The 26,057-nt window shown below is 37.5% G+C and overlaps 1 protein-coding gene across 2 annotated transcripts in view; it reads left to right on the top strand.

Annotated features, from left to right (window-relative positions):
- The first annotated feature begins 8,160 nt into the window (after window positions 1-8,160).
- The window catches only part of RNF138 (ring finger protein 138), a 33,807-nt gene continuing 15,910 nt past the window's right edge, over window positions 8,161-26,057 (top strand). The window contains exon 1 of one of the 2 annotated variants that reach the window (XM_081078228.1): window positions 8,161-8,348. In XM_081078228.1, coding sequence (XP_080934354.1) covers window positions 8,239-8,348 — 110 coding nt within the window. In that variant the 5' untranslated portion in view covers window positions 8,161-8,238. Of the gene's footprint in view, window positions 8,349-9,040; window positions 9,251-26,057 lie in introns of those variants that run through there. The other variant, XM_081078229.1, reaches the window with a different exon arrangement.

Raw genomic sequence — 26,057 nt, 5'->3', positions numbered from 1 at the left:
CCCTGAGTCACCCTACAGTACCTCGCACTGTCTTCCTTCCTGACAAACGGGATGACACTGCTATTGCAATGTACACTGAACTGGAATTCATTCTGGGGATGGATGATATTCTAGAAGACAAAGAAAAGCTCTCTGCCAACCCAGCCGGCTTCCTTCATTCATACTGTCCCAAGACAAAGTTTGTCAAACAGAGTAAGCTGGGTATGTGTTGCTCCCAGAGTTCCTGCTGACAAACAGAAAATCTATGAGTGTAGCCCAGCCTTGGCTTTTCAATTTAACAGCCCTGCTGACCTGACAAAGTTTTTGGTGTTTACTTTTAGCAAGTTCCTCTAAAATGAAACTGATAGGTGACGAAGGTTTTATTAGAATTGTAGCACCAGCAAATACCTAAACTGTATAACAGGCCTGTGATTCATTAAAATCCATGGGGCAGAATGTCCTCATTCCTTATTAAGCCTCAGACCATTTTTGCACCTCAATACCTTTAACAAAAACCGAATTGCAAATGACAGTTTACAATTCTCTCTCCCCAAACAGGCCTGGCTACTCTGACATACTTTTACGTGTTCCCCTGGCAATAGAAATGATCCCAACAGGCAATATCAGAAAACCAGATTACTTGACAATAGAATTTTCACTACGGCCAAGTCAACCAAATGATGCCTATGAGACTCAGTAGTTCTCTTCTCTGCTTCATTAACTATGTCCAGCAGCAGATGCTACTTGTCCTATGGTTTCTTCTCCTTTTTCCATGTTCTAAATGGAAGTTTTCATTGTATAATAGTCGCATTTGCTCTGGACTGTGGTACATAAGAGGTCAATATGAATTACATTTATGATTTAATCTAAAGCTGCAGGATCGTGAGATGTTAAAAGTGGACCAGAGTAAGACTCAACTAAAGGAAGAACTAAGAAATACTGAATTGGAAAAATAGTAGCCTCATAACATTATTTCTAGAAGCAGAGCTGGAAGGGAATTCTGATTGTCTCCTTTTGAGGAACTAGTAAATGCATATATGTATTGAAGGAGGAATGGCTGGAATAATTGAATTTTATGTACAGAAAGAAGGGTGTATATGTGTTGGAGGGTTCTGCTAGTTCCCTAAAAATTAGGCTTTGTTTGCTTTTTGAAATTGGTGTCAGGCTTTTGCCTCCACTGTTATACTGGATTAATTTTATTACAGTTGCATTTATCCTGGCTATGAGCCCAGGACAATGCCCAGAGGATGTCAATAAATGTGTGAAGGAAAGAATAAAAGGAAAAATAAAAAATGAGGAGGAGGTAGAAAGGGAGAAAGGGAGAAAGAAGGAGAGAGAAAGAAAGGAGGGGCAGGGGTAAGGGCAAGCGATCTTTTATTTTCAAATTTATATCTTCCTCTCAGAGATTAAAAAAAAAACAACATCAAAGAAAAGTTGGAATGTGAGTTGATTTGTTGAAATCTAGTGCTATTTCTGGTCCAGTCGATGGCTTTGCCTCTTAGGACAGTGTAGCTCGTTGAGGGAAACATTAACTGCATTCAGAACGTTTGTTTCATTGTTGGTTTGCCCTCTCTCTGCTGATTGGCTTTCTCTGCTTGCGCAAGGGAGAAGGCAGCTGCCCCACAGCTTGTGTAGCTTGTGTTAACATACCTTCCAAACTGACGCACTTAGCAGAGACTGACTAGAATATAGGGATTTTTATTCCACATTCTTGGAAGAGAGTATGACTGGCACAATTTGGGACTATACACACCTCTATTCTAATCAATTGTAACATGGAGGCTGGATGCCACAGAATAAATAGAGCCACAGGGACTACTAATAGGAATGTTATTAAAAATGATAGCTCTACAATAGTATATAAATATACTGCTGATATGAAATTAAATGTTATGTAAATAGCATGAAAATGCATATTCATAATGACATTTATGAAGGAGTTGAAATTTTACTGTCCCAAACTGGGATAGACTAAAAAGGATAAATTGTTTTATTTTCTATACTTAATTTAATCTCACTTTTGGGTTTCCATTTGTGCTAATTTGCAAAGTTGTGAAGAAAGAATTTAAGCCCGCAATGGAAAGTAACTCAGTTTCTGCTCTTTGGAAGAACCACTTTTGCAGTGTTTCTCCTTTGCCTTCTCCTCTCTTTCTAAAGTGTTAATTCAGTTAGGAAAATGGGTTAGGGTCAAGTTAGGAAAGTAGAACTCTTAATAAGTAGTTCAAAAGAGGATGTTGGAATTGCTGAAAGACCAAGTGTGACAGTGAGGCAAATACAGAAGCCACAGAGAAAAGGCAAGGACTGCCCAGCAGGAACTGGGACCACAGAGGGAAAGGCAGTCTCCCAGAAGCTGAAACCATGAAAGAAATGAAGCCACTGACAGAAGCAGAGGCGGCGTGGGGGGTAAAATTCTGTCACCCAATCCCACTGTGTATTTGGAATGGTATTTCCCACACACCAAGCAATTCTCGGATACCAGCTCGGTGTCCTACAATTCAACTCAATTCTGACACTACCTGGAGATAGCATCCGATACCACAGATGTAGGGTTCAGTCCTACAAGACTGGCCCCCACCCCAACCCTCATCTTCAGATACCAACTGGAAGTCCTAGTCGTCACCTGTGCTTCTGACTGGCTATAGGTCAAAGGTTCTCATTACCCCCTCCTTGGGTTTGATTTATTTGCTAGGGTGCTTACAAAACGCAGGAAACCACTAGTTTACCCATTAGATTACTGGCTTACTACAAAAGGATATAACTCAGGAACAGCAAGATGAAGAGATGAATAGGGTAAGGCATGGGGAAAAGGGTACAAAGCTTCCTTGCTTTCTGAGCACACCAGTCTCTTCAATCTCCACATGTTCACCAACCTGGAAGTTCTCTGAACCCTGTCTAAGTTTCTATGGAGGCTACATTACATAGGCATTATTGATTAGATCATTGGTCTTTTTTGATTGAGTTGAGTCTCCATTCCCTTTCTCTTCCCTGGAGGTCCAAGGGTGGGACTTAATATTCCAACCCTTTAGTCACTTGGTTGCTGCTTCTTGGCAACCAGCCCTCATCCTCAGGTGAGCTATGGCCTTTCCAAAAGTCACACCATTAACATTTGACACCTTTACTGCTCTCAACACATAGGAAATTACAAAGGCTTTAGGAGCTCTGTGCCAAAAACTGGGGCAAAGATCAAATATATATATCTTATTATAAATCACAATGTCTGAGAGGGAGAAATAAATACCTTGGCTTCTTCTAGTCTCTCACCAGTGCTTCCCATTGGCTGATTAGCTAGATGTTGGCAAGGAATAATGGGGAGCAGTTTGTAAGGGTGAGCTATGTACAGCAACAAACAGCAGAAAGGGACTAGTGGGGAAATGGATCTGAGAGTCTAGAAGCAAATGCTCAGTTTAGACACTTTGAGCTACAAATAACAGAAGAGTCAACTGAGAATGGCTTAAACTAGAAGGGATTAACAGATAAGCGGAAGGGCAGTGCCAGTGTTGATTAGATTAATGAAATGGCTCAACTACATCATGGTCCTACATTCTTTCCATCTTTCAGTTCTGCCATCTTAGTACATTGGCATATTATTTTCATGGTTTCATGATGGTTGCAGAGTTCCAGCCAGCACAGATAGACAGGAAAACATCTGAATGTATTAATAGCATGGAATTGTTTATTCCTGTTTGTCTGGTTTTTGATCAGCAAAATATTTGCTAAAGTCCTCAGAAGAATCCCCCTCATACCTTCTTGGTCATAACAAAATTACATACTGATGCCTAAACCACTGGAAAGAAACGGAAATGGCTCATCCAGACTGGCCCAATTATATCATGGTTTCCCACCATGAGCTGGGAATGGATGTTGCCTCCTGAAGTATATAGCTGGAAAGAAAGAGAGAAGATACCTGAACAATGACCATTATTTATTAGAGTGGGGGATGGGAGCAGGCTTTCTGAATGTTTGTTGATAGGAACATTGTACCTGTTATGTTTCTCTCTCATAGTCTTATTCATTTGATGCCTTCTTACTACTCAGCATGAGGCATCGATCTGCCTGTGTGTGTGTGGGGATGAGGTGAGGAAAAGAAGAAATTAAGATTAATTCAACAGGAATGAAAAGAATGTTGCTTTTTTTTTTTTTTTAAAGAACATTTCCAAAATAGGTTTGGACAATTAAATTATATGCCTTCCGTAAATAGGTTATTTATGTACATAGTCAGGAGTGAGGCTCTTGAAAATATTTAACAACTGGAATCAAATTAACAACTGGTCATTCAGGACAGACTATTGACCAATCAGAAGAGGCAAGGCTGAAAGGGACTAATAGAGCTGTACTGGTATGAACCAGCTGAAACTGTCAACACTGCACAAGGTACCAATTTAAAAAGACACCAAAGGGTAGACAGTGAAACATGAGACTCCCTTCTATTCCATCCCCCAGTTTCCCAGTTCACTTCTTCAAAGGCAACCACTTTACCAACAAAACAGGCTTTCCAGGCTCTGTATTAAGACAAAGCCAAGCTTTGTCAAGGAAGAAATTAACTTTCTAAATTCACTTATTTATCCCTTTAGGGTGTTAATTACCGCCTACTGGACTTGATTAGAGAGTTTTGCGTATGGGAGGGCCTAATCAGCAGTAAGTGGCAATGGGAAAAGTCCATTCTTTCCAGTCCAAGGGAATGTTGATAGAAAAGAGAGACAGAGTAGGGGAATGGTATGTTAGATAGGTTGAGGGGAGTGCTAGGGTTAAAGAGCTATTAATAGAAGCACGTGGCCTTATAGGCTGTTCAGAACCAATGTACCAGTCAGCACTTCATGTAAATCCAGTGGCATAGAATGTTTATGTAGAATGAGGCTCCCTCCCAGAGTGGCAGAGGCAGGGTCCCCAAGAGATGCTATGGGCAGTACTGTGTTTCCCCCAAAATAAGACCTAGCTGGACAATCAGCTCTAATGCATCTTCTGGAACAAAAATTAATATAAGACCCAGTCTTATATTAATATATTTTACTATATTTACTATATTATTTTACTATATCTTATATTAATATTATTTTACTATAATGATATTGTAGTATATTATATTACTATGAGACTCGATCTTATAGCAAAATCAGACAGGGTCTTATGTTAATTTTTGCTCCAAAAGACGCATTACAGTTGATTGTCTGGCTAGGTCTTACTTTTGGGAAAACACGGTAGATGTATTGAGAGTATGAGGGCCTGCTAAGCTCTCTGCCATACTCAAGGTCAAGGAACTAGCAGATGACTGTGGCAGAGATTCAGAGGGTTCTACAGTGTTAGTAAGGCTGAATCAACCAGGGCACACCACAAACCCTTGACCCAGATGATAGGCCAGAGCAATCTTCACTAGAAGGTACCCGCAATAGAATGCCCAGGATTTGTAGCATCTCAGAAAGCAGCCAAAATTAGCCCCACTGCAGAAATGTCTAGCAAGAATTCAAAGGAGACATTGCAGATCTCAGGACCCCCAGTAGTATCGCAGGATTCCCCAGTAGTAACTCAAGTTCATGTTAGCTATCCCTTGTCCTCCCTTCTATCCTCCCGGATGCCATTTGGTGGGAGTAGACTGAGAGAGATGGACTATTAAGAGACAGGGTGCTTTAATCTAAACATAAAGGAACTGTATGTTATTGCAACAGACTAAGTTTATCAAATTGATCTAACCTTTAGGGCTTTTCTCCTATTGTCCAGAGGCTGAGAGCATTTTACTTACATGACCAAATGTATTTTGAGTTAAATCTATGACATTGCCATAAAAATATCAAGTAGTTTTTCAAACAAATTGCTGCCAAGACAGAAGATTGTGTTGTTTGACAATTATGGTTTATTTTTTAAACTACATTCTACTTATACCCACTTCTTTTTATGGGTTTCCACATACTGGCAACTTTATGCTTACATGTATGCCAAATGACTTCTCACAATATATGAGGAAGTAATAAGACACGTTTGGATTAGGGCATTAGTAAGGCTGCCACTACAGAGACAGAGTGAAATAAATAAAATTAAAGCTATTATACAAAATTAATGTTCTGGTTAAGGATTCCCAATTAGTAAAGAGAAACACTCTATTAAGTAGAAAGTATACGTTACTTCCAAAAGTGGTCAAAATAAGTGAAATATGACTGGAAATATATTATCAAAAGGGTGAAATTTGTAATCTAAGAACTATTTTATAAGTAAATTTGAAAGCACCTGTACTACTGTTAGTCGTTGCCCCTCCCATCAAGTGTTCTTTAGCTTCAGGAAACCTGAAGCTAAAATTAACTTTCCTGCTCTGCTTCCACTGTTCTTGCTAGGAAGGAAAGGGAACGAAAATGCAAAATGTTGTAGTTTGATAGCGGGGATTAGCTGTTCATTGGATAAAAAAATTAAGTATTATTCCAGGCATCATCATTTTAAGATGTACATTAAGCTACATTTCCTCCATAAGGTTTTCTCTAAGTCCACACACATCCAATCATTTCACACTTCCTATCCTCATTATACTGTTAATGAAAAATTTAATACTTTGGCAAATACCAATTTTTTTGTCCTTTCATTTTGGTAGACATCCAAAAGTATAAATTAGCTTAGAGCGAAGTTCCTAACACCTGCATAACCTCTAGCATAGTGCCAAGCACAATGTTAGACAATAAATGACAGAATTGAATTAACTAGTCCCTTCAGCGACTTCTATTTATGACTTATTTAGACCATGGTGGAGAGCTTCAACACCACATGCTAATGAAACCTTTTTTTCCCCCAGAAGCTAATTGGGGATGCTTTATGTTTCAGATTTTCCTTAGCTCCTTTCATGTGTGATCGCATCTTAAGAGATTTATCGGTTAGATGGATCTATCTGCGAATGAAAGCCTCATTAAAAAATAAAAACATGTAGAGGATAACGCTGGTGAAATAGCTAGATCCATGCTTCTACATCATTTTTCTTGAAAGCTATCAAAAACCGAACAAAACAAAGGTGTGGATGGACGACCACATCGACAAATGTGACTGCCAGTCACATTGTGTTCAGGGCGAAAAACGAAACCCTCTCAAGGGAGCTTCTTTTTAACTGCCCCCCCCCCCCAAAAACGATTGCAATCCCATACCGGATATTATAATACTTGCTTCATAACACATCTTGACTGAATCAAACCATCCTGACAAGGGCAAATCGTAAGGACCAAATCTTTAACGTTAGGAAATGGTATTTTTTGAGGGAAAATCCCTGAAAAACCCAATATGTTTGGTAGCGGTGAGAAATGAAGTCCTCGCAGGACGGTGGCTGCGGGGGGTACACGCAGGCACCCGGCTGTGTATGTCACAACCCGCCGAAGGCGCCACGCGCCGGTTGCTATGGAGGCCGCCCTTTCTCACTCCACCACCTGGTGCTTGACGCCTGCAGGGTTCGGGGACCTGCCGGGTGGGCAGCAGACAGAGCAATGCCACGGGAGAGCTGCTGGAGGGAGCTGTGGGATCCCGGTGCACCGTGAGCCCCGGGCCCGGCACCATTTCGAGCCCATGAGCCCGGCGGCACTCCGTCCGCCACCCCCCTCCCGGCCTCCGCTGCGAAGGCGGCAGCGGCCAGACAAGCACGAGGCCGGCGAGGGCCACCTCTCCATCAACACGCGCCGGGAAACTGCTCCATCAGCCGTGAGGCTCCGGAGATCCCAAGTGAGCATCTATCTACCAAGCGGCGGGGCAGGCAGCCGCGCGAGAGAGTGGGTTGCGGCGGGGGAGCCAGACGACTGTGTTGGCCAGGGACGTGGGGTAAAGGTGGGCAAAGGGAGCCAAAGAGCAGGGGACAGGGAGACGAGAGGCGACGTGAAGAGGTAGGGGCGGAGCCGGGTCCGCGCCCAGGAGCCCGGTACTGGCACGGCCTCCCGCGGGCGGCCTGGGGGCGGGCTGCGGCCTCCCTTCCCAGGCCAGGAGGGCGGCGCCGCGCATGCTCCAACCCTCTGTAGAAGCGAAAGTGAAGCCAATCGCTGCTTTCTCCACCCTGCCTCCCGCCTGGCACTGCCGTCCCGCCCCGCCCCAATGGGAGGAGCAGCCCTGGGGACCGACCCTCCTCCGGCGCGTGCGGCCGTAGCGTCTCGGCGTTCGGCCCCGCCCCGCCCGGTCCCCGCCCCCCCTGGCGCGAGCCGCTTCCTGACGAGGTTCCCCTCCCCCTCCGGGTTCGCGCAGAGAGTCGGGCCTCGGGCCGCCACCGCCACCGCCACCTCGGCGGCTACCGCCGCCTCGATTCCCCACCCCGCCATGGCCGAGGATCTCTCCGCGGCCACTTCCTACACCGAAGATGATTTCTACTGCCCCGTCTGTCAGGAGGTGCTCAAAACGCCGGTGCGGACCGCGGCCTGTCAGCACGTGTGAGTAGATGCCCCCTCTCCCGCCCGGAGCCGGGTGGTCGTTTAGGCCCGCGTGCCGCCCGGGACCCTGCGCCGCGGCCTGGCGGTGCCCGAGCCCGCCGCGGCCTGCCGAGCGCTGCGCTGCGCAGAGGGCACGTTCCCGGTCCGTCAGAGCCCGGGGCCGCCCTCCCCGCGAGCCCGGGGCCCGCTTCCTGCGCCGGCCCCTCAGCCCGGGCTCCCGGTCCCCGGGCGTCCCTCGTTTTTGCGTGTCCAGGGCAGTGCCCAGGCCCTTCCCTGTGGCGTCTCCGGGCCCCGGAGGCCCCTCTCCTGTCCTCCGGGCCCGGGTGGAATCTCAGGGAACGTGGAGCCTTTTTGTTTCCTAGCAACCCGAATGAAGGCTGGGTGTCGAGTGTCACAGCCCGCCGAGGTGCCGGCGCGGGCCCGCCTGCTCCTCTCCGTGACCTGCCCTGCTTTCAAGTCTCCCCTGCTTTTCAGCATCTCAGTCCATCCTTTCCCGATGCAGGGGCTCTAACCTCACTCGCCTTTCAGTCCTGCTTCACAGACCACCCCTGACCGTATTTTGTTTCGTTAAAAATTCAGTACGTGTTAGAAAGATCTAGAATGGGTCTTCTCCGCCTGTTGGAACGGACGGGATTTCCGGGTATTGAAGTGATACTTTTCCTTTGTTTTATACACACTTCTGCTTATTACTTGGTTACGGCAAGGGTGGAGATGACAAGGGAAGACAGACTGTCGGGAGGACTCCATCGAAAATGAGGCCGTCCCGCCAGGGGGGAGGGAGACCGCAGAGGGACGCGGCGAGGGGTCCCGCGGTTTGATTTGGCGTGTTGTGCGGGAAGACCTTCAGTCATTGTATAGACTCTGCTAGAGCGTCAAGGTGGGAAGGAGCCCGTCTCGTAAAGGTATGTAGCGCTTGTGATGATAAACCCGGCTGCTGCTTGGGGTCCCGGGGGAACTTTTCAGGTAACCATGTTAGAGTCTCTGGGGAACTTTTTAGGTAAACAGACCAATTCCCAGGCTCCATTCCAAATGTACAAAAGAATTTCTGGCAGGTGAGGCTTGCAAGTTTTATTTTAAAAGAATACACGCCGGCTCGAAAGTTCTGTGTGCTCATACATAGCTGAGAAGAATCATAAACAAGTTTCTACACGTATTGAGTCTACTTTTTTTTGGGGGGGGGGAGAGGAAGTTTCTATAATTTTGTAAAGAGCGGATTGAATTTGGGGTTCATCAGAAATGTCATTATAATTGTTTCTTGATACCTAACTTTTCTCGCTCTAATCCCCAATCGTTACCGTCTACCTAATTCCACGAGTATGTAGCTTTTCATGGTAGAAGTTATGCCAGTTATGTTTTTGTTGTTTAAGGGAGATGAATGACATTCTTTTATTATTTGGTGCAACAGATGGGTCGATTGTTAGAAATGTTTTGAGATGTCTAGGGCACAGTGTATGCTTTTTAGCCTTTAATCATTATCATAACTTGATGCCTTTCCTGTGCTTGTGCTGGTAGTGGGTGGAAGGGAGGGACCTGAAGGAGGGCAAAGTGAGAGGAAGTACATTTTGTTTGGACAAAATCATTTTAGTTACTCTTTGGGTCATTGACCTCATAGATCATAGAACTCACTGTAATCTCTAGCTCCCCTCAAACTTCCAAGCAGTTTGCTTTAGTCCATTTCCCTTGGGGGCATTTCAAGTCAGACTAATTTGGCTTGACCTCAAGGCTATGGAAAAGACCATGGAGTTGATTGTTAAGGACTTTCTTCAGATCAACTCATTGGGTTTGGATGTGACCAGACTATATATGGAAAGGTAATGAAATACAGCGCAGATTGTTGATAAGAGGAATGGATGCTGTTCTATCACCCTCCCCTATTCCTCTCTTTTGCCCCTCCCTCCAACCCACACAGTTGCTCTGGGTTCTGGTTGGACAATGAATTAAAGAAGGCAGAAAGGGAAAAAGTTTTATTTGGGAAGGGCTGATTATGGTGGAACAGGGTCTGAATTGACTGGAAGAAGTTTGGTGGGGAAATAAATAGAATTCTGTTTTAAACAATCTAGTTTAAAATGGCATTTGCCCTTCCCTTTTCACAAAGGACAAACCTGGGCTTTTAACAAATTTATAGTTAGCTACAAAGTCAATTTTTGATTCATGGGTAGTGAGAAATTAGGTGATGTATGGGCTTTGGGTCACTATGGCACTGGGTCTATTAGAAAATGAAAAGTTTTCATTATCATTTCAACAACAGCAAAGGATTTGCCCACTATTCTAGTCAAAGGAACAAGTTCATTGTCGTTAGAGTAACTTCACCAAATATTAATTCCCATGTAATCATCATTCATTCCTTTAAGCAGCAGTTGTTGGATATTTTCTATATGTCAGGTACAGAGAATGCAAAGTGCTTTTTCCCTGGAGACTGTTAATACCATATTTCCCTGAAAATAAGACATAGCTGGACCATGAGTGCTAATGAGTCTTTTGGAGCAAAAATTAATATAAGACCTGGTATAATATAATATAACATAATATCAGACCGGGTCTTATATTAATTTTTGCTCCAAAAGACGCATTGGAGCTGATGGTCCAACTACATCTTATTTTTGGGGAAATACAGTAGTCTAATGGAGAAGACCTATACACGAATGTGAGTGATATGAAAGAGATTTAGATAGAAAATTTTATGTGAGCATTGAGAACAGGTATCTAAATCAGCCTGTGAATATAGGGGAGATTTCCTGATAAAATAATACTTTAGGTCACAATTGATATTCAGGGTTTGTTGGGTAATATCCGGATTAGGTTTATAGCATATGCAGAGGCAAGGGGTTACAGAGGATGACTGTATCTAGACTACAAAGTTTGACTGGAGCCAAAGGGTGAATGTAGTGGAGATGAACGCAGCGATATTGGCAGGAACTTTCTGTGTAAGCAAAAACTTTTTCCTGGAAGCCATAGAGACCAATTCAGTAATTTTTGGCCAGGGAGCAGCATGGTCACATTTCAATTTTAGAAAGTTTACTTTAGTAGTTGGGTCAAGTTTATTGGTGGTAAGACTAGTGAAGAGGTCAATTTTTTGCTGTGTCAGAGAGAGAAATGATTAGAACCTGAACCAAGGTAATGATTGTGGTACTGAAGAGAAGAGATTTCTGACATTTTAAGGATATCATGTGAGATGTGATGATTGTATGTCCAGTAGTTAGGTATGTGTATGTAAATCTGGAATACATGGAGCTAAAGCTGTGAGTATGGATGTAGCCACAAAAAGAGGTATAGAAATTGAAAGATAGCTGAAGACCTAGATTGGACAGTGTTGGAGAATACGTTTTTAAATATAGAATGGAGAAAAGTGCAGCCAGAGAAGGAATGGACAGGATAGGAAGAAAACCAGGACGAATTGTGACAGTGGAAACAGAAAAATTTTAAGGAAACAGTGGTTAGCAGTGTCAGATGCTTAGGTTAGATGTTATATTTTGAAAAACATGTAAAGATGAATTAGGAATATTAAAGTTGAGCAGGTATTCACACTAAGCTTTCAGAAGAAGGTACAGGCTGGCATAGTAATAAGGTGTATTTATCTCTTTTGGTTTTTTCTTTTGTAATCTTCAAAGACTCTTTGAACCAGACCTCCTTTCTTCCTCTTTCTGAATGGTCAAGGAAATAAATAACTCAAATACTGGTTAGAAGTAAGCTCCATTACAATGCAAATTACATATAATAACAAGTACAAATTGGTACCTTGCCAGACTCTTAAAAATGAAAATCTAATCTGTTTCCTTTTGGGCATCTTTTAAAATAAGCTAATACAAATCAGCTTCCTCTGCTCATTAAGCACAGATTTGTGTGATTCTCTATTAACCTGCTTGGGATTATCCAGTCCCTGAATTTTCAGTTTATATTTCTTATAATTTTAACAACTTTATTGGTATCTTGTTGTTTGAGCATCTGTACTTTAAAAATTTCTTTCTACAAATTTGTTATAATTCTGAAAGGCAGGCTTATATGGTTTCTTGCCAATTTAGTAAATGGCTGCTCCAGATCATCTTTTTTTGTAAGGTTTTCAAGACTTTATTCAAATCCTTTTGACAAATAGTTATTTATAAAATGGTATAATTTTAAAAATGCTATGCTATTTAATTATGTAACAAACTTAATTTGAAGTCCTCAAGACCAATTTAAGAAGTCTGATTTTTTTTTAAGTTTGTTATTTTGAGGAATGGTTTTGATTATAGACTATGAAGATAAAAGGTGCCAGATTTTAAATTAATTAATACTAAAATGGGAGCACGATGGATAGGAATGTTTTTTTTTTTTTTCTCTCAACGTCTACTGGTCAGCCTTTTGTTAGGAGAATGGGTAAGAACAGAAATTCATCTAGCATCTGCTAGTTTAAAGTTGAGAGAAACTTAAACATAACCTTTTAAGTTGTTTCAGGGTAATGCATTATCCTAAAGGAGGATACAGGATCCTTTGATGCCTGAAAATAGTTTTAGTAATCTTGCCTTGCACCTTTTTTTTCCTTCCCCTTTCTAAATTGTTTTGAAATAAGCTGTCTAGCAGATTGAAATGGTCCAGCCAAAGGGAGATGAGGAGTAAGTTTTATATCTGAGGACACGTGTTTTGTCCTATAACGTAAGGAACATAGAGTTGGAAATAGAGGACATGAATAACATTCCTTTATACCTCTTATCACAGTTTATAATCAACATTTTTGGAATCAGATGATTTGACTAATGTCATTCTCACAGTTTAGACTAAGCTCTATACAGGCAGTAACCCAGATGTACTTTAATTTATCTGAGCCTACTATGTGCATTTAGTATTGAGCAAAGGAAGGAATGAGTTTGTATTGGAAGACCACAGCTTCGTGAAGTCATTTAATTCCTTTTATCCTGTTTTCTTGTCCATAAAACAGATAGAAACATAGTTACCTATTTCACAGGGTTATTGCAAAGAACACATGAAGTAATATTTGTGAATAATACTGTGTATGTATGTGTTTTACAGTTTTAAAAAATCCATAAAAATATAGAATTATATCATTAATAACTATAGCATCTGACACAAAAAGCTATATTAAAAATTAAAAAAAATTTTTTTGACATACAGCATTGGCATGTGTTGCTCATAAGTCTACAGATCAACTGTGGTTTGACTGAAGTAGGCTGTCTCCTCTGGGCTTGGTTCCAGGCTGCAGGTTGCTTTCAGTCCTGCTCTTCATGTCTGTCATTCTTTTGGAGTCAGTAAACCACCTAGGGCATGGTTTTCTCATGCAGAAGTGTAAGAGGCAAGCCCAAGTGAGCAAGCATGTGAGTATTTCTAGCCTCTGCCTATCATAGTCCATTGACTGAAGCAAGTCACATGGCCATGGTTATCAGCAATGGTGAAGGGAGGTATGCTACTCTTATGTTGGGGAGTGAATCCTCACTGAACAAAATTCAAACTAAGTGACTTCACACAGTCTTTTCCTAATTTCTGCCTTGGTTAATGTTACCATATGGTGTCTGGCAGTCTCAGTGTAATAGTCCTTTATCAGTGGGGGATACATTCCCCCACAGTAGATGCTTGTAGTCGCTGATAGTACCTAACTATATATGCTGTTTTTTTCTTATGTACACATATTGATGATAACATTTAATTTGTAAATTAGGCACAGTAAGAGATTGACAACAATAACTAATAATAAAATAGAACAATTATAACAGAATACTCTAAAAAAAGGTATGTGAATGGCTTTGGGGCCATTAGTAAGTAAAATAAGGGTTACTTGAACACAAGCACTGCAATACTGGCAGTCGATCTAGTCATTGAGATGGCTAGATGGTGAGCATATACACAAAAAGATAGATGATCATTGTGAATAGAAAGGAATCTTTCAATTTTTTTCGTCCAGATATTTAATACCAAAGGAAGTATTGTGAATGAAGAATATTGTAATTCACAATTTTAAAGGTATAAAGAGAATAATATGACTATCTCCCACAATCACTATTACCTTACGTATTCTTCCAGAGATGATGTATATAAACAAGGTTGTATATAAACAAGTTTTTTCTTGTTTTTCATACAAAGAACAATATACTCTATGCATTCTTTTGTACCTTGTAATTTCATGTTACTGTCTTGGAGATAATTTTATATCAGTACATAAATAAAGGGCCTTCTTATTCTTTCTTTTTTGGTTGCAGAGTTTTCATTCATTCATTCAACCAGTATTGCCTGTCAGTTATGTATCTTGCAGGACATTTGGTCCTGTCCAAAACGTCCATGGAATCGTCTATGCCATCCTATCTACCTAACCCCATGTACCATTACCAGCTAGGCTGTAGAGGTAAGAAGGGTTATTATCGGCAATACAGTTACAATACAGTTATTGGACCCATAAAACATAGTATTTTTTATGTATTAATCCTGTAAACCAAAAGTATGAGTAAATGTTAATGGGCTCATCATGAACATATTTTTGGCAGGACCAAATATCAAGGACCATTTGGCATGGACCAAATATGTTCATAGACATTTTTGATAGGACCAGATTTCAAGGACCTTTTGACATGAACCAAATGTCTCCCTCCATGGATGTTTTGGACAGGACCAAATGTCTGCTAATCATTATGTGCCAATACTATTCTAGATACTAGGACTGTAGCATTTAGCAAACCATATAAAAATCCCTGACCTCATGGAACGTATTTAGTGTTCTAGTATTCCATTGTTTGATGTATCAGTATTTAACCAATTTCGTATTGATGAACATTCAGGTTGTTTCTAATTTTTTGCTGTTATGAATAATGCCTCAGTGATTAAACTTGTATAAATATCATTTCACATGTGTTTTTCCTGCAATATAAATTCTCACAAGTTGAATTGCTGAGTCAAAGGGTAGTATACAGGGGAATTTGTCAGCTTTATCAAACAAGGATGATTACAGCTTTAGCAGAGTGTTTTGTATATGGAATGGTTTTTATTTGAGGACTATGGATTATATCTTTGGATTAAGAGATTTAATAATTTTTGGATTAGATTAAGGTAAATCGGTATTCATTGCTTTAACAAATATTAATGAATGCCTATTAGGTTCCCAGCTCTGTGTTACAGTGCTGGACATAAAGTGATTAAGAGATAGATATGATCCCTGCTCTCTTGGAGTGGTGTTGATGAGACATATTTTAATTGAAATAAATACTCAGATAACTGTGCAATTACAAACTCATACGTTCTGAGAGAGTTTAAGAAGGGACCAAATACAGGGTGGGTTGATGGGTGGATGAGTAGGTAGTCAAAGACTCCAGGAAGTGATATTGTTGCTTAGATTTCAGTGATATGTAGGTGTTAATTTGTAGAGGGTTTGTGTTTGTGTATAGAATATTCTGGGTGAGAGGGAACGTTCTGGACAGAGACCCTGCGGTAGACGGAACATGTAGGGAATTGTATTTTAATGGAGAAGCATCTTTTAGCCTTCAGCCTCTTAAGATTTCTTAACTTTGTGTTTTTTAAGCCTTAGTTTCCTCATTTATAAATAAAAAACTTTTAAAACATTTCTTTTTGTAAGAATTCAAAATAATGAATGTAAAGTTTCTGGAACCGTTCCTAGCACTTATTGAGTACTCAATAAATAGTAACTGCTCTTTTTATAAATGTCATGTTACTTTCCACAAAATTGAACTAACTTACAAAATGCCATTAGTACTATACAAGAATCTGTATTCAATCATCTTTGCCAACTTTTTTCAAAACAATTTTTTGCTAGTTTAATACAACTTCTAATGGTGTCTAGAAGTCACTTTAAAATAGAATATTTCTTTAGTTGCAAGTAAGCTGTGTGCATTTTTCCATATTTTTATATACTAATTTATAATTTTACTATTCAGAATGTGCTCTGGGTACATTTGCGATCATTTTTATGGCTATGTTTTAATCATAATCTATTATAATTTATTACTTACACTTATTTTACATTACTTTCCTATTCAATTACTTTCCTTTTATATATTACATCTTATATGATCAGAATTGAGATATTTGATTCCCTTTTCTAAAGTTATAATGTTAATTCACTTTTTTCTCATTTGTTGAATCTTTAAAAAAAAAAAAAGGTCCTTTTTTTTAGACTCACCTGGAATTTACTGGGATATATAATGTGTGCCTTTAGATCTTAATTTTCCATTTTTATTCAGTTTGCTTCAATTCTTCTTAGAGGACATTCCCTTTTCATTGTTTTAAAAATGTTATTAGTATATTTGAATTCTTAAAGTAATTTGACTGGGGGTTCTTGACTTTCATTAATTATTTTTGCTGTTTTAGCACAGTAAATGAGTTTTTAAGGATGTGGTATATACACACATACCTGCAACAAGTACTTGCTTGCACATGATGGTGTAAGTCCCATCAGGGTAGGGATTTTTGTCACTTTTGTTCCGTTTTATACCTAGTGTCTGTTATGTAGTCAGTACTTAACACATTCTGATCAAGTGAATATGCATTGTGATATATGGACATAATTTTTAAAACCCTGGTGGGGTAAGTTTGTCACTTTTGCTCTTTATAAAATAACTTTTTTTAAAGTTAAACTTTTTATTTTGAGATCATTGTAGATTTACATGTAGTTATAAGAAATAATACAGAAATCGTGTATACCCTGACCCAGTTTCTTCCAATGATAAACATCTTATAAATATAACCAGGATATCGACACAGTAAAGATATAGAACGTTTCTGTCACTACACAGATCCCTCACGTAATCCTTTTATAGCTACGCCTACTTCCTCCCCACTCCTCCTTAATCCTTGGCAAGCACTAATGTTCTTTATTTCTATAATTTTGTCATTTCAAGAATCTTATATATTGTACAACTGTAAATATAATAAAAACCATTTAATTATACACTTTAAATGGGTGAATTGTATGGTATGTGAATTATACCTCAACAGAGCTGTTACCAAGAAAAAAAGAATTATGTAATGTTACATCAATGGAATCAAACACTATTACATAACCTTTGGGGATTTCTTTTTCACTCAGCATAATTTTCTGCAGATTCAGGCTGTTTGTTGTATCAATTGTTAGTTCCTCTTATTGGGTAGTATGCATCTGTACATGGTAAGGATATACCACATGGTGTGGATGTGTCACATTTTGATAAACCGTTCACCCACTGAAGGACAATTGGAATAGCTAGTTTTTGACCATTACAAATAAAACTGCTACGAATATTTACTGTGTTTCCCTGAAAATAAGACCTAGCCGGACAATAAGCTCTAATGCATCATTTGGAGCAAAAATTAATATAAGACCCAGTCTTACTTTACTATAATACAAGACTGGGTATGATATGATATGATATGATATATGATATGATACCGGGTTTTATTTTACTATAAGACCAGGTATAATATAATATATAATACAGTATAATATTGTGTAATACAATATAATTCAATATAATTAATATAAATATGAATATACTGGGTCTTATATTAATTTTTGCTCCAAAAGATGCATTAGAGCTGCTTGACTGGCGAGGTCTTATTTTCGGTGAAACGTGGTGTACATAGGTTTTTTGCCTTTGTTTCTCTGGAATAAATGCCCAAGAATGCAATTATTGTGTCATATGGTAATTGTATGTTTTGTCTTTTAAGAAAATGCCAAGCTGTTTTCCAGTGTCTTTACCATTTTCCATTCTCACCAGCAGTGTATGAGTGATCCAGTTTCTTTTCACCCTTACCAGCATTTTGTGTTGTGATTAGTTAAAAATTTTAACTATTTCAATAGATGTGTAGTGATATCTAGTGATTTTAATTTGTATTTTCCTAATGACTAATGATGTTGAACATCTTTATGTGTGCTTATTTGCTATTTGTATATCTTCTTAGGTAAAATATATTTTATTTGGATTCTTTGCTTTCTAACTGTTCAGCTTTGAGACTATATATTCCAGATACTAGCCCTTTGTTAGATATGTGATTTACAAATAATTTTTTCCAGTATGTGGTTTTGCAGATTAAAAGTTTTTAATTTTTATAAAGTCTGTCTGCTTTATCAGTTTTTCCTTTTATGGAGCTCTGTATTGTGAATATTTCCTCATATATATTTTCCTAAACATTTTATAGTTTAATGTTGTACATTTAACTCTGTATTAGTTTCTTAGGGCTGCTGTAACAAATTACCACAAACTTTGTGGCTTAAAACAACAGAAATTTATTTTCTCACAGTTCTGGAGGCCAGAAATCAGTTTGTTGGCAGGGCGTCCTATGGCCCTGGGGGCCACCCACTCCAGTCTCTGCTTCCATTTTCACATGGGTCTGTGTCAAATCTCCCTTTGCGTCTCTTATAAAGACACTGGTGACAGCACTTCAGACCCACCTGGATAATCCTAGTTTATTTCTTCATCTTCAAATCCCTCTCTTTAATCAGATGTATTACAATATAAGGTGATACTCACTTGTTCTTGGGACTAGGAAGTGAATACTCGTATGTCTTTGGATGGTTGTTATTCAGTTTACTATAGTTCATGATCTGTTTTGAGTTAATTTTTAATCTTTTAATTTTTTTATATGAGGTGGCACTTAGATTTTCATTTTTTTGCCTATGCATGTCCAATTGCTCTTGCATCATTTATTAAAAACTGTCTTTCCTCCATTAAATTGATGTCGTATCTTTGTTAATCACTTGTGCTTTTTAAGATATATTCTTGCCAGTTGTCTTTAAGAAGTTTCAGTATCTATTTAATAAAGCCCTATTTTGCATTTATTACTTTATATTTATTTCAACTAGAAGTCCTTGTTTCTTCCTTTATGTCTTCACATTTTGAATAAATATAAAGTCATAAGTTAATTTTAAACCTGATTACTTTTTTATTTATATGAGTGTTTTTCATTGTTTCTGGCAATATCAGTAGTCTATAGTACTGTAATTAGTATTTGGAGAGTTTTTATTACACAGTCTGTTCAATTAGTTTGTTACACATAAGTTTTGGGGTTAATTTAGGCTTTTATATCAAAACTGTTTTGTTATCTACAGTGATATTTATTTTTTGCTCTTTTATATTTTATGCCTTAAAATTTTTTTATACCCGTTGCCAATATTTTGGAAAACAAGTACTAAATATAAATTATTGTATTTGTTTCAACTTTTCAGTAAAAATTCATTCAACATCTACTAATATGACAGGCACCAAGGAAAAAGGTGTGTCCCTCAAGGAGCACAGTCAATAATAAACAGTAATTTAACACTAAATAAATCCTTTACTTCAAAGAAAGTGTTTAAAAGCTTTTTAAAAGACTAATTTATAGTTTCACTAACAGTAATGTAAATTAACCATATTGTGTAATTTAGAGTATGCCATATTATCCCTTTTGGTCATATTTTTAACATAATTTAGATGTGGTGTTGAACTTTTGAAATTTCCTTAATGGCACTCTTTAAGATAGTTGGTAACAATATTAACAAAAAAATTGTAAATAAATTTACATGTAGTTTATTTTGAAGTATATTGTCTATGTGTTCTGATATAAAGTGAAATTACATACAGAAAAATTATTTTAAAGGACAGTTGTGTTTAATTTGCTAAGATTTGATTTAAGATTTAAAAAAAAAGCTATTTCACACCCTTTCTGTTATACCATCGTGCTTGATTTAGGACTTTTGTGTGTATGCTTATAAGTAAAATTTTGAATCTGTAAATTTTATTCTGGCTGGGCTTGTGAATTTTTTTGTATTAAAAGTTTAAGTAGCTCATAAATAGAACTATTTGGATAACAGCCTATAGATATACTTGGCTATATTTGGGAACAGTGGCTCCGTATTTGGAATTTTGAAAACTTTAACTTTGTAGTGAGTTATGTTTTTATGAATTAGGTAAGGTTTTGAATTTTTTTTCTTTCTCATTTACATTCTTTATTCTTTAAAAACAATTACATGTTTCTTGGGTTATTTTGGAAATACTTTTTAGATTTTGTTATTACGTATTATAATTAAGATCTCAATTTCCTACTTGGTTTAAGCACTATGTAAGTATGTTTTTAAATGATTACATTATTATTTTAAAAATGTAGTATTTTACGTTATAAAGGCAACACATTTTAATGTAAAAAAAAATTAAAACTGTAGAAAAGGTTAAGTTCCCCCTTCATGTTCTTGTTACCCTTGCAAGAGGTGTAACCCTTGTTATGGAGTTGGCAGATTTTCTTCCAACCTTCCTTTTCATGCACTTATAAACATACTATTATTTTAAGAAGTATATTTAGGATCATATAATACATATTATGCAACATCTTTTTTCACTCAGTGAACTCTCCTAATTTACCTTGTCCTTACAACTCCTTAATTTTATATCTATTCCTTCCTTTAGCTTTTTCTTTTGAGAATTTTAATAGAGAAAAGCATAAAGAATAAATTGATGTCCATGTTCTGTCACTCAGAGTTAACTATTAACATTTAAAATATTTTAATTAAAACATTTAAAAAGTGTATAGTACATTCACGTGGTTCAAAAATGAAACTATACAAACAGGTATAAAATGAAAAGTTTCCTTATTCCTGTGGTCACTCTCTACGTCCTCCTCTGCCCCACAATTCCTTGGTATACATCATTATTGATTTCTTGGTATCCTTTCAGACATTTTATGGGCGTATATGTAAGCAGGTATTAATATACATCCTTTTCCCTCCCTTTTTTTTTTTTACACAAATGGTAATATGCTGTGCATATTGAAAAGTGTTAATATTTTATTTGCTTGCAGTATTTACCCCAGGGAATATAAAACAAATAAAGGTAAACCTTTTTTTAAAAAAAAACCGATTATTATAATGAATAGTGTGTGTTTTTTTTCAGGCTAAATTTAAACTTTAAACATGAATACATCTATAACCACTATACAGTGTTATTTTGGGTGTGTGCATTCGAGTGTTTACCCCATCTCTGTTTTTCCCATATACCCTGTGGTTTGTAATGGACGGTTTTGCATTGATTTTTAGGAATCGTGTCTTGTATTATAGCAGAACTGGGTCTTGCAGAGTGTCTGAAAGTGCTAACCTTACTGAGTCCTTATATTTCTGTCATCCAAAAGAAAGCTGGTATAGCAACATTTGTATCAGACAGAATTGAGATACCACTACAAGGGAGGGAGATATTTCATATGACTAAAAGGAACATCATGAACTTTCATGCACCTATCAACATAACTTTATACAAATGAAAACTGACAGAATTATAGGGAGGAATTGGCAGATCCTCAATCATCATGGGATATTTAAATTTACCTCTCTAAAAGGCACTGATTTTCATTGAAGATTACATAATGGAGAAGACCCTCAAAATAGAAAGAGAATCTGGATGTTCAACTATTAAATCACATTCACTGATTAAAGGAGAAAAAAACATGATCATTTAAATAGGTGCTGAAAGCATTTGATGGAATTCAGCCTTTTATAAAATGTCATAGCTTATAAGGAATAGGATGGAATTTTCTTTTATCCTAATTAAGAGTAGCTTTCCTCAAATCTGTAGCAAATATACTGAGTAGTAAACCCTACGTGCTTTTCTAGTCAGGAACTAGACGAGGATATTTCCCTCATCCCTACCATTTAATACTATATTTCAGGTTTTAGGCAATTCTGTGAGAAAAGATGATGAAGTAAGATATACAAAGATGGAAAAGAGATAAAATTGTCATAATTTGTAGATGACAAAACTACATACAAAACCTAAGAGAAATAACTGACAAACTGTTAGAACTAATAGAGTGCAGAGAGGTTTCTGGATACAAGGTCAACATACAAAAATCAGTAACTTTTTTACCAATGATAATCAGAGAAAAAATTTAACTGAAGAAAGACCCTATTTATAACAGCAATAAAACAATAGTGTATAAGTATTTAGAATTTAGAGTATTAGAATAAATCCAACAACGTACAAGGCTCCTATAAGGAAAATTAAAAAGCTATTGAAAAGCCTAAGTAAGAGACCTGAATAAGTGGAGAGACATGACATATTCATAGAGGAAGATTCAATAAAATTAAAATGCCAGCTCTTTCCCCATATAATTCTTAAAATGTTAATGCAATTGCAGTAAAATCTCAACATGATATTTTAGAACTTGAAAGACTGATTAAAAAATTCTAATGAGTTAATAACCATGAATAACTAAGAAAATTTAGAAAAAGTAGAACAGAGATAGAACCAACCCTACCAGATATCATGACATATTACGAAGTTATAGTAATTAAAATAGTATGGTATTTGTTCAGCAGTAGATAAATGATCAGTAGAAAATATTAGAGGCACCAGAAATGGTCCCACACATATATTAGAAATTTTATCTTTGGTAGATAAGACATCACAAATCAGTGGGGAAAAAAGGTGGCTTGGTTCAGTAGAATAGATTTGGGTAATGGCTTTGCATATGGAATATCTATTGTATACTATACATAAAAATATTAAGTGGATTAAAAACTTTGGTGAGCAAAATTTTTTAGATAGAAATGCAAGGGAATATCTCTGAATTTGAGATGGGGAAGGCTTAAAACTACAAAAACACGGACTGTAATTTTAGGAAAAAGTGATACATTTCGATTTACATTAAAAATTTTAAGTTTTCCATGTGAAAAGATCACAAACAAGGTTAAAGACAAGTGATAGACTGAACAGTGATACACTCTTGTTCTGTAACAGATTATATCAGAACAGATTGGTTTATATGTGCCCGTTGATGTTTTGGTCTGTCAAAAAATGGCAGATGAAGCAAATTACACTAAAACTCAGCTGAATAACAAGCCACAGAATTATTCAGAGGGTGCTAAAAAACTGTATATACATTTTAAGAAAAGAAAAAGCTATTAAAATTGTAATACATTATATACTGATAACAAAAGATGAATGCAAGTCACGTTTGACTTCTGCAATTACAAAAGGTGCTCAAAGTCCAGACACTTATGATTACGGCGAACTACTGCTTGAACAACCTTGACCAGAGTGTCCACTTGTATATATATTTTTTGGAACCCCCGGTATATATACTGTTATACAAAATGCTCAGCTTACATTCTTCTTGGTTCACTTTGGCTATGAGCTCTCTCTTGGAATAGCTATTGCATGGTTTTTCTTTTGTGCATTTTACATTTCCAAAATTTACCAGCTTCAACTTGTAGTCCTTATAATCCCATCACCCCATTCTAAAATTTTAGAGTCAAGTATTTATTAGGAACTTAAATGTCTTTTTAAATGTGTTAGTATTTTTATTACGATTGTTTGGGGTTTTGTTAACAGTGCTCTAACAATAGGAATGCACAGGTTTTCTACCACCATCATTTTTTCACCCACAAACCCTATAAGTTTTAGTGCGCAGTTTTGCAGAATGCAGAAATTTTCAGTATTGCCTAAAATGCCTAAAATGCAAAAAGCAAATGATTTAGTATTCAGATGATGAAATGCTAGGCTGTAAATCATTTTCCCTCAGAACTTTGGATACATCATTCTATTGTTTTGTCATCTGTTTGTTATTACTTGATGATTTTGATGCTGATCTGATTTCTCTTTCTTAGTAAGTCATCTATTTATTTTATTCCCCCTCTGGAAATTATAGTTGAAAAAAATCATTATTTAAAAATTTCCTGGAATCCATGTGGGTGTGGATCTTTTAAAAATCATACTGGTTATTGCCTCATTCTGCAGACATATTTTTTTAGCTCTGGTTTCTAACAATTCTTTTCTAATTTTTTTTTTTATTTTAAGCCCTGATTACATGCTAATTTAGCTATTATAACAGTTTTAACATATTAACGCTTGTTTTTAGTCCTTAACATAGTTACCCTTGTTTTTACTCCTAATTATTATTTTTTTTTCATTTAAGTATAATATATGTAACAGAAAAGTGCCCCATCATAAATGTCCAGCTCAATGACTATTTTACCAAACCAAGCATACCGGTGTATTCAGCACTCACATCAAGTAACAGAAAGTTATCAGCACTTCAGAAACTCCTCTCTTTCTCCCTTCTCCAAGGAGTGTATCCCACCTCTTCCAGGGTACCACTATCCTGACTTTTAACCATACAGTTTTACCTTCAGTTTGTATTATTTTATAAATGTAGAAGCATGCAGTTTGTATTCTTCTGCCTCTGGCTTCTTTCGCTCAACATTATGTACATCCATATTCATTCTCATTATAGTATACTGTAGTTTTCATTTTGTGAATATGCCACAATTTGTTTATTCATTCTTCTGCCCTCAACTACAGCAGGAGGGCACACACGGGACACACCTGGAGCATCTGGCTCAGGTGAGATTGGGCCACTGGGCACCACAGGACACCTACTACATCCGGCCACTCTACTAACACTGGGAGACATATCAGCCCTACCTAATACATAGAAACAAACATAGGGAGGCAGCCAAAATGGGTAGACAAAGAAATGTCCCAAATAAAAGAACAGAAAAAAGCTCCAGAAAAAGAACTAAAGAAAAGGAGACAACCAATCTACCAGATGCAGAATTCAAAACACAGTTGTAAGGATGTTCAAGGAACTCAGGGAAAACATCAACAAAGAAGTAGGAAACATAAAAATGGAGTTAGAAAACAAGAAAGAACCAGTCAGATATAAAGAATACAATAACTGAAATGAGGAATACATTAGAGGGAATAAACAGAAAATTAGATGAAGTAGAGGATCAAATCAGCAATTTATAAGGTAAGTAGCATAAAACACCCAATCAAAACAGCTAAAAGAAAAAAGAACCCCCCCCAAAAAAAAATGAGGATAGTTTAAAGGGCCTCTGGGACAACATCAAGTGTACCAACATTCGCATTATAGAGGTAACCAGAGGAAGAGAGAGAGAGCAAAGAACTAAAAACCTATTTTAAGAAATAATGATGGAAAACTTCCATAACCTGGTGAAGTAAATAGACACACAAGCTCAGGAAGCACAGAGTCCTAAACAAGATGAACCTAAAGAGACACACCAAGACATAACATAATTAAAATGGCAAAGGTTAAAGACAGAGAATCTTAAAAACAGCAAGAGAAATGCAATTAACTACAAGGGAGCTCCTCTAAGACTATCAGCTGATTTCTCAACAGAAACTTTGTGGGCCAGAAGGGATTGGCATGAAATATTCAAAGTGATGAAAGGCAAGGACGTACAACAAGATTACTTAGCAAACTATCATTTAGAATCGAAGGGCAGATAAACAGCTTCCCAGACAAGAAAAAGCTAAAGGAATTCATTACCACTAAATCAGTATTACAAGAAATGTTAGAGGGACTTCTTTAATATGAAAAAAATGAAAAAAATATGCATAATAAAATGGCAATAACTACATATCTATCAACAATATGTTCAATTTAAATGGATTAAATGATCCAAACAAAAGATAGGGTGGTTGAATGGATAAGAAAGTACGACCCTTTCATATACTGCCTACAAGAGACTCACTTCAGATCAAAAGACACATGGACTGAAAGTAGAGGAAAAAGATATTTCATGAAAATGGAAACATAAAAAATGCTGGGGTAGCAAAACTTATTAGACAAAATAGACTTTAAAACGAAGGCTATAACGAGACAGAAGGACCCAGTGATCCCAGTTCTGGGTATTTATTCGAAGAAGCCCAAAACACTGCTTCGAGGGGACGTGTGCATTCATATGTTCATTGTAGCATGGTTTACAATGGCCAAGAAAAGAGGAGGTTAGTGCATACATACAATGGAATATTG

Source organism: Rhinolophus hipposideros, assembly GCF_964194185.1.
Source record: "Rhinolophus hipposideros genome assembly, chromosome: 17".
Classification (NCBI taxonomy): Eukaryota; Metazoa; Chordata; class Mammalia; order Chiroptera; family Rhinolophidae; genus Rhinolophus; species Rhinolophus hipposideros.
Note: the sequence above shows the minus strand (reverse complement) of the source record. Positions and strands in the feature narration are given on the sequence as shown.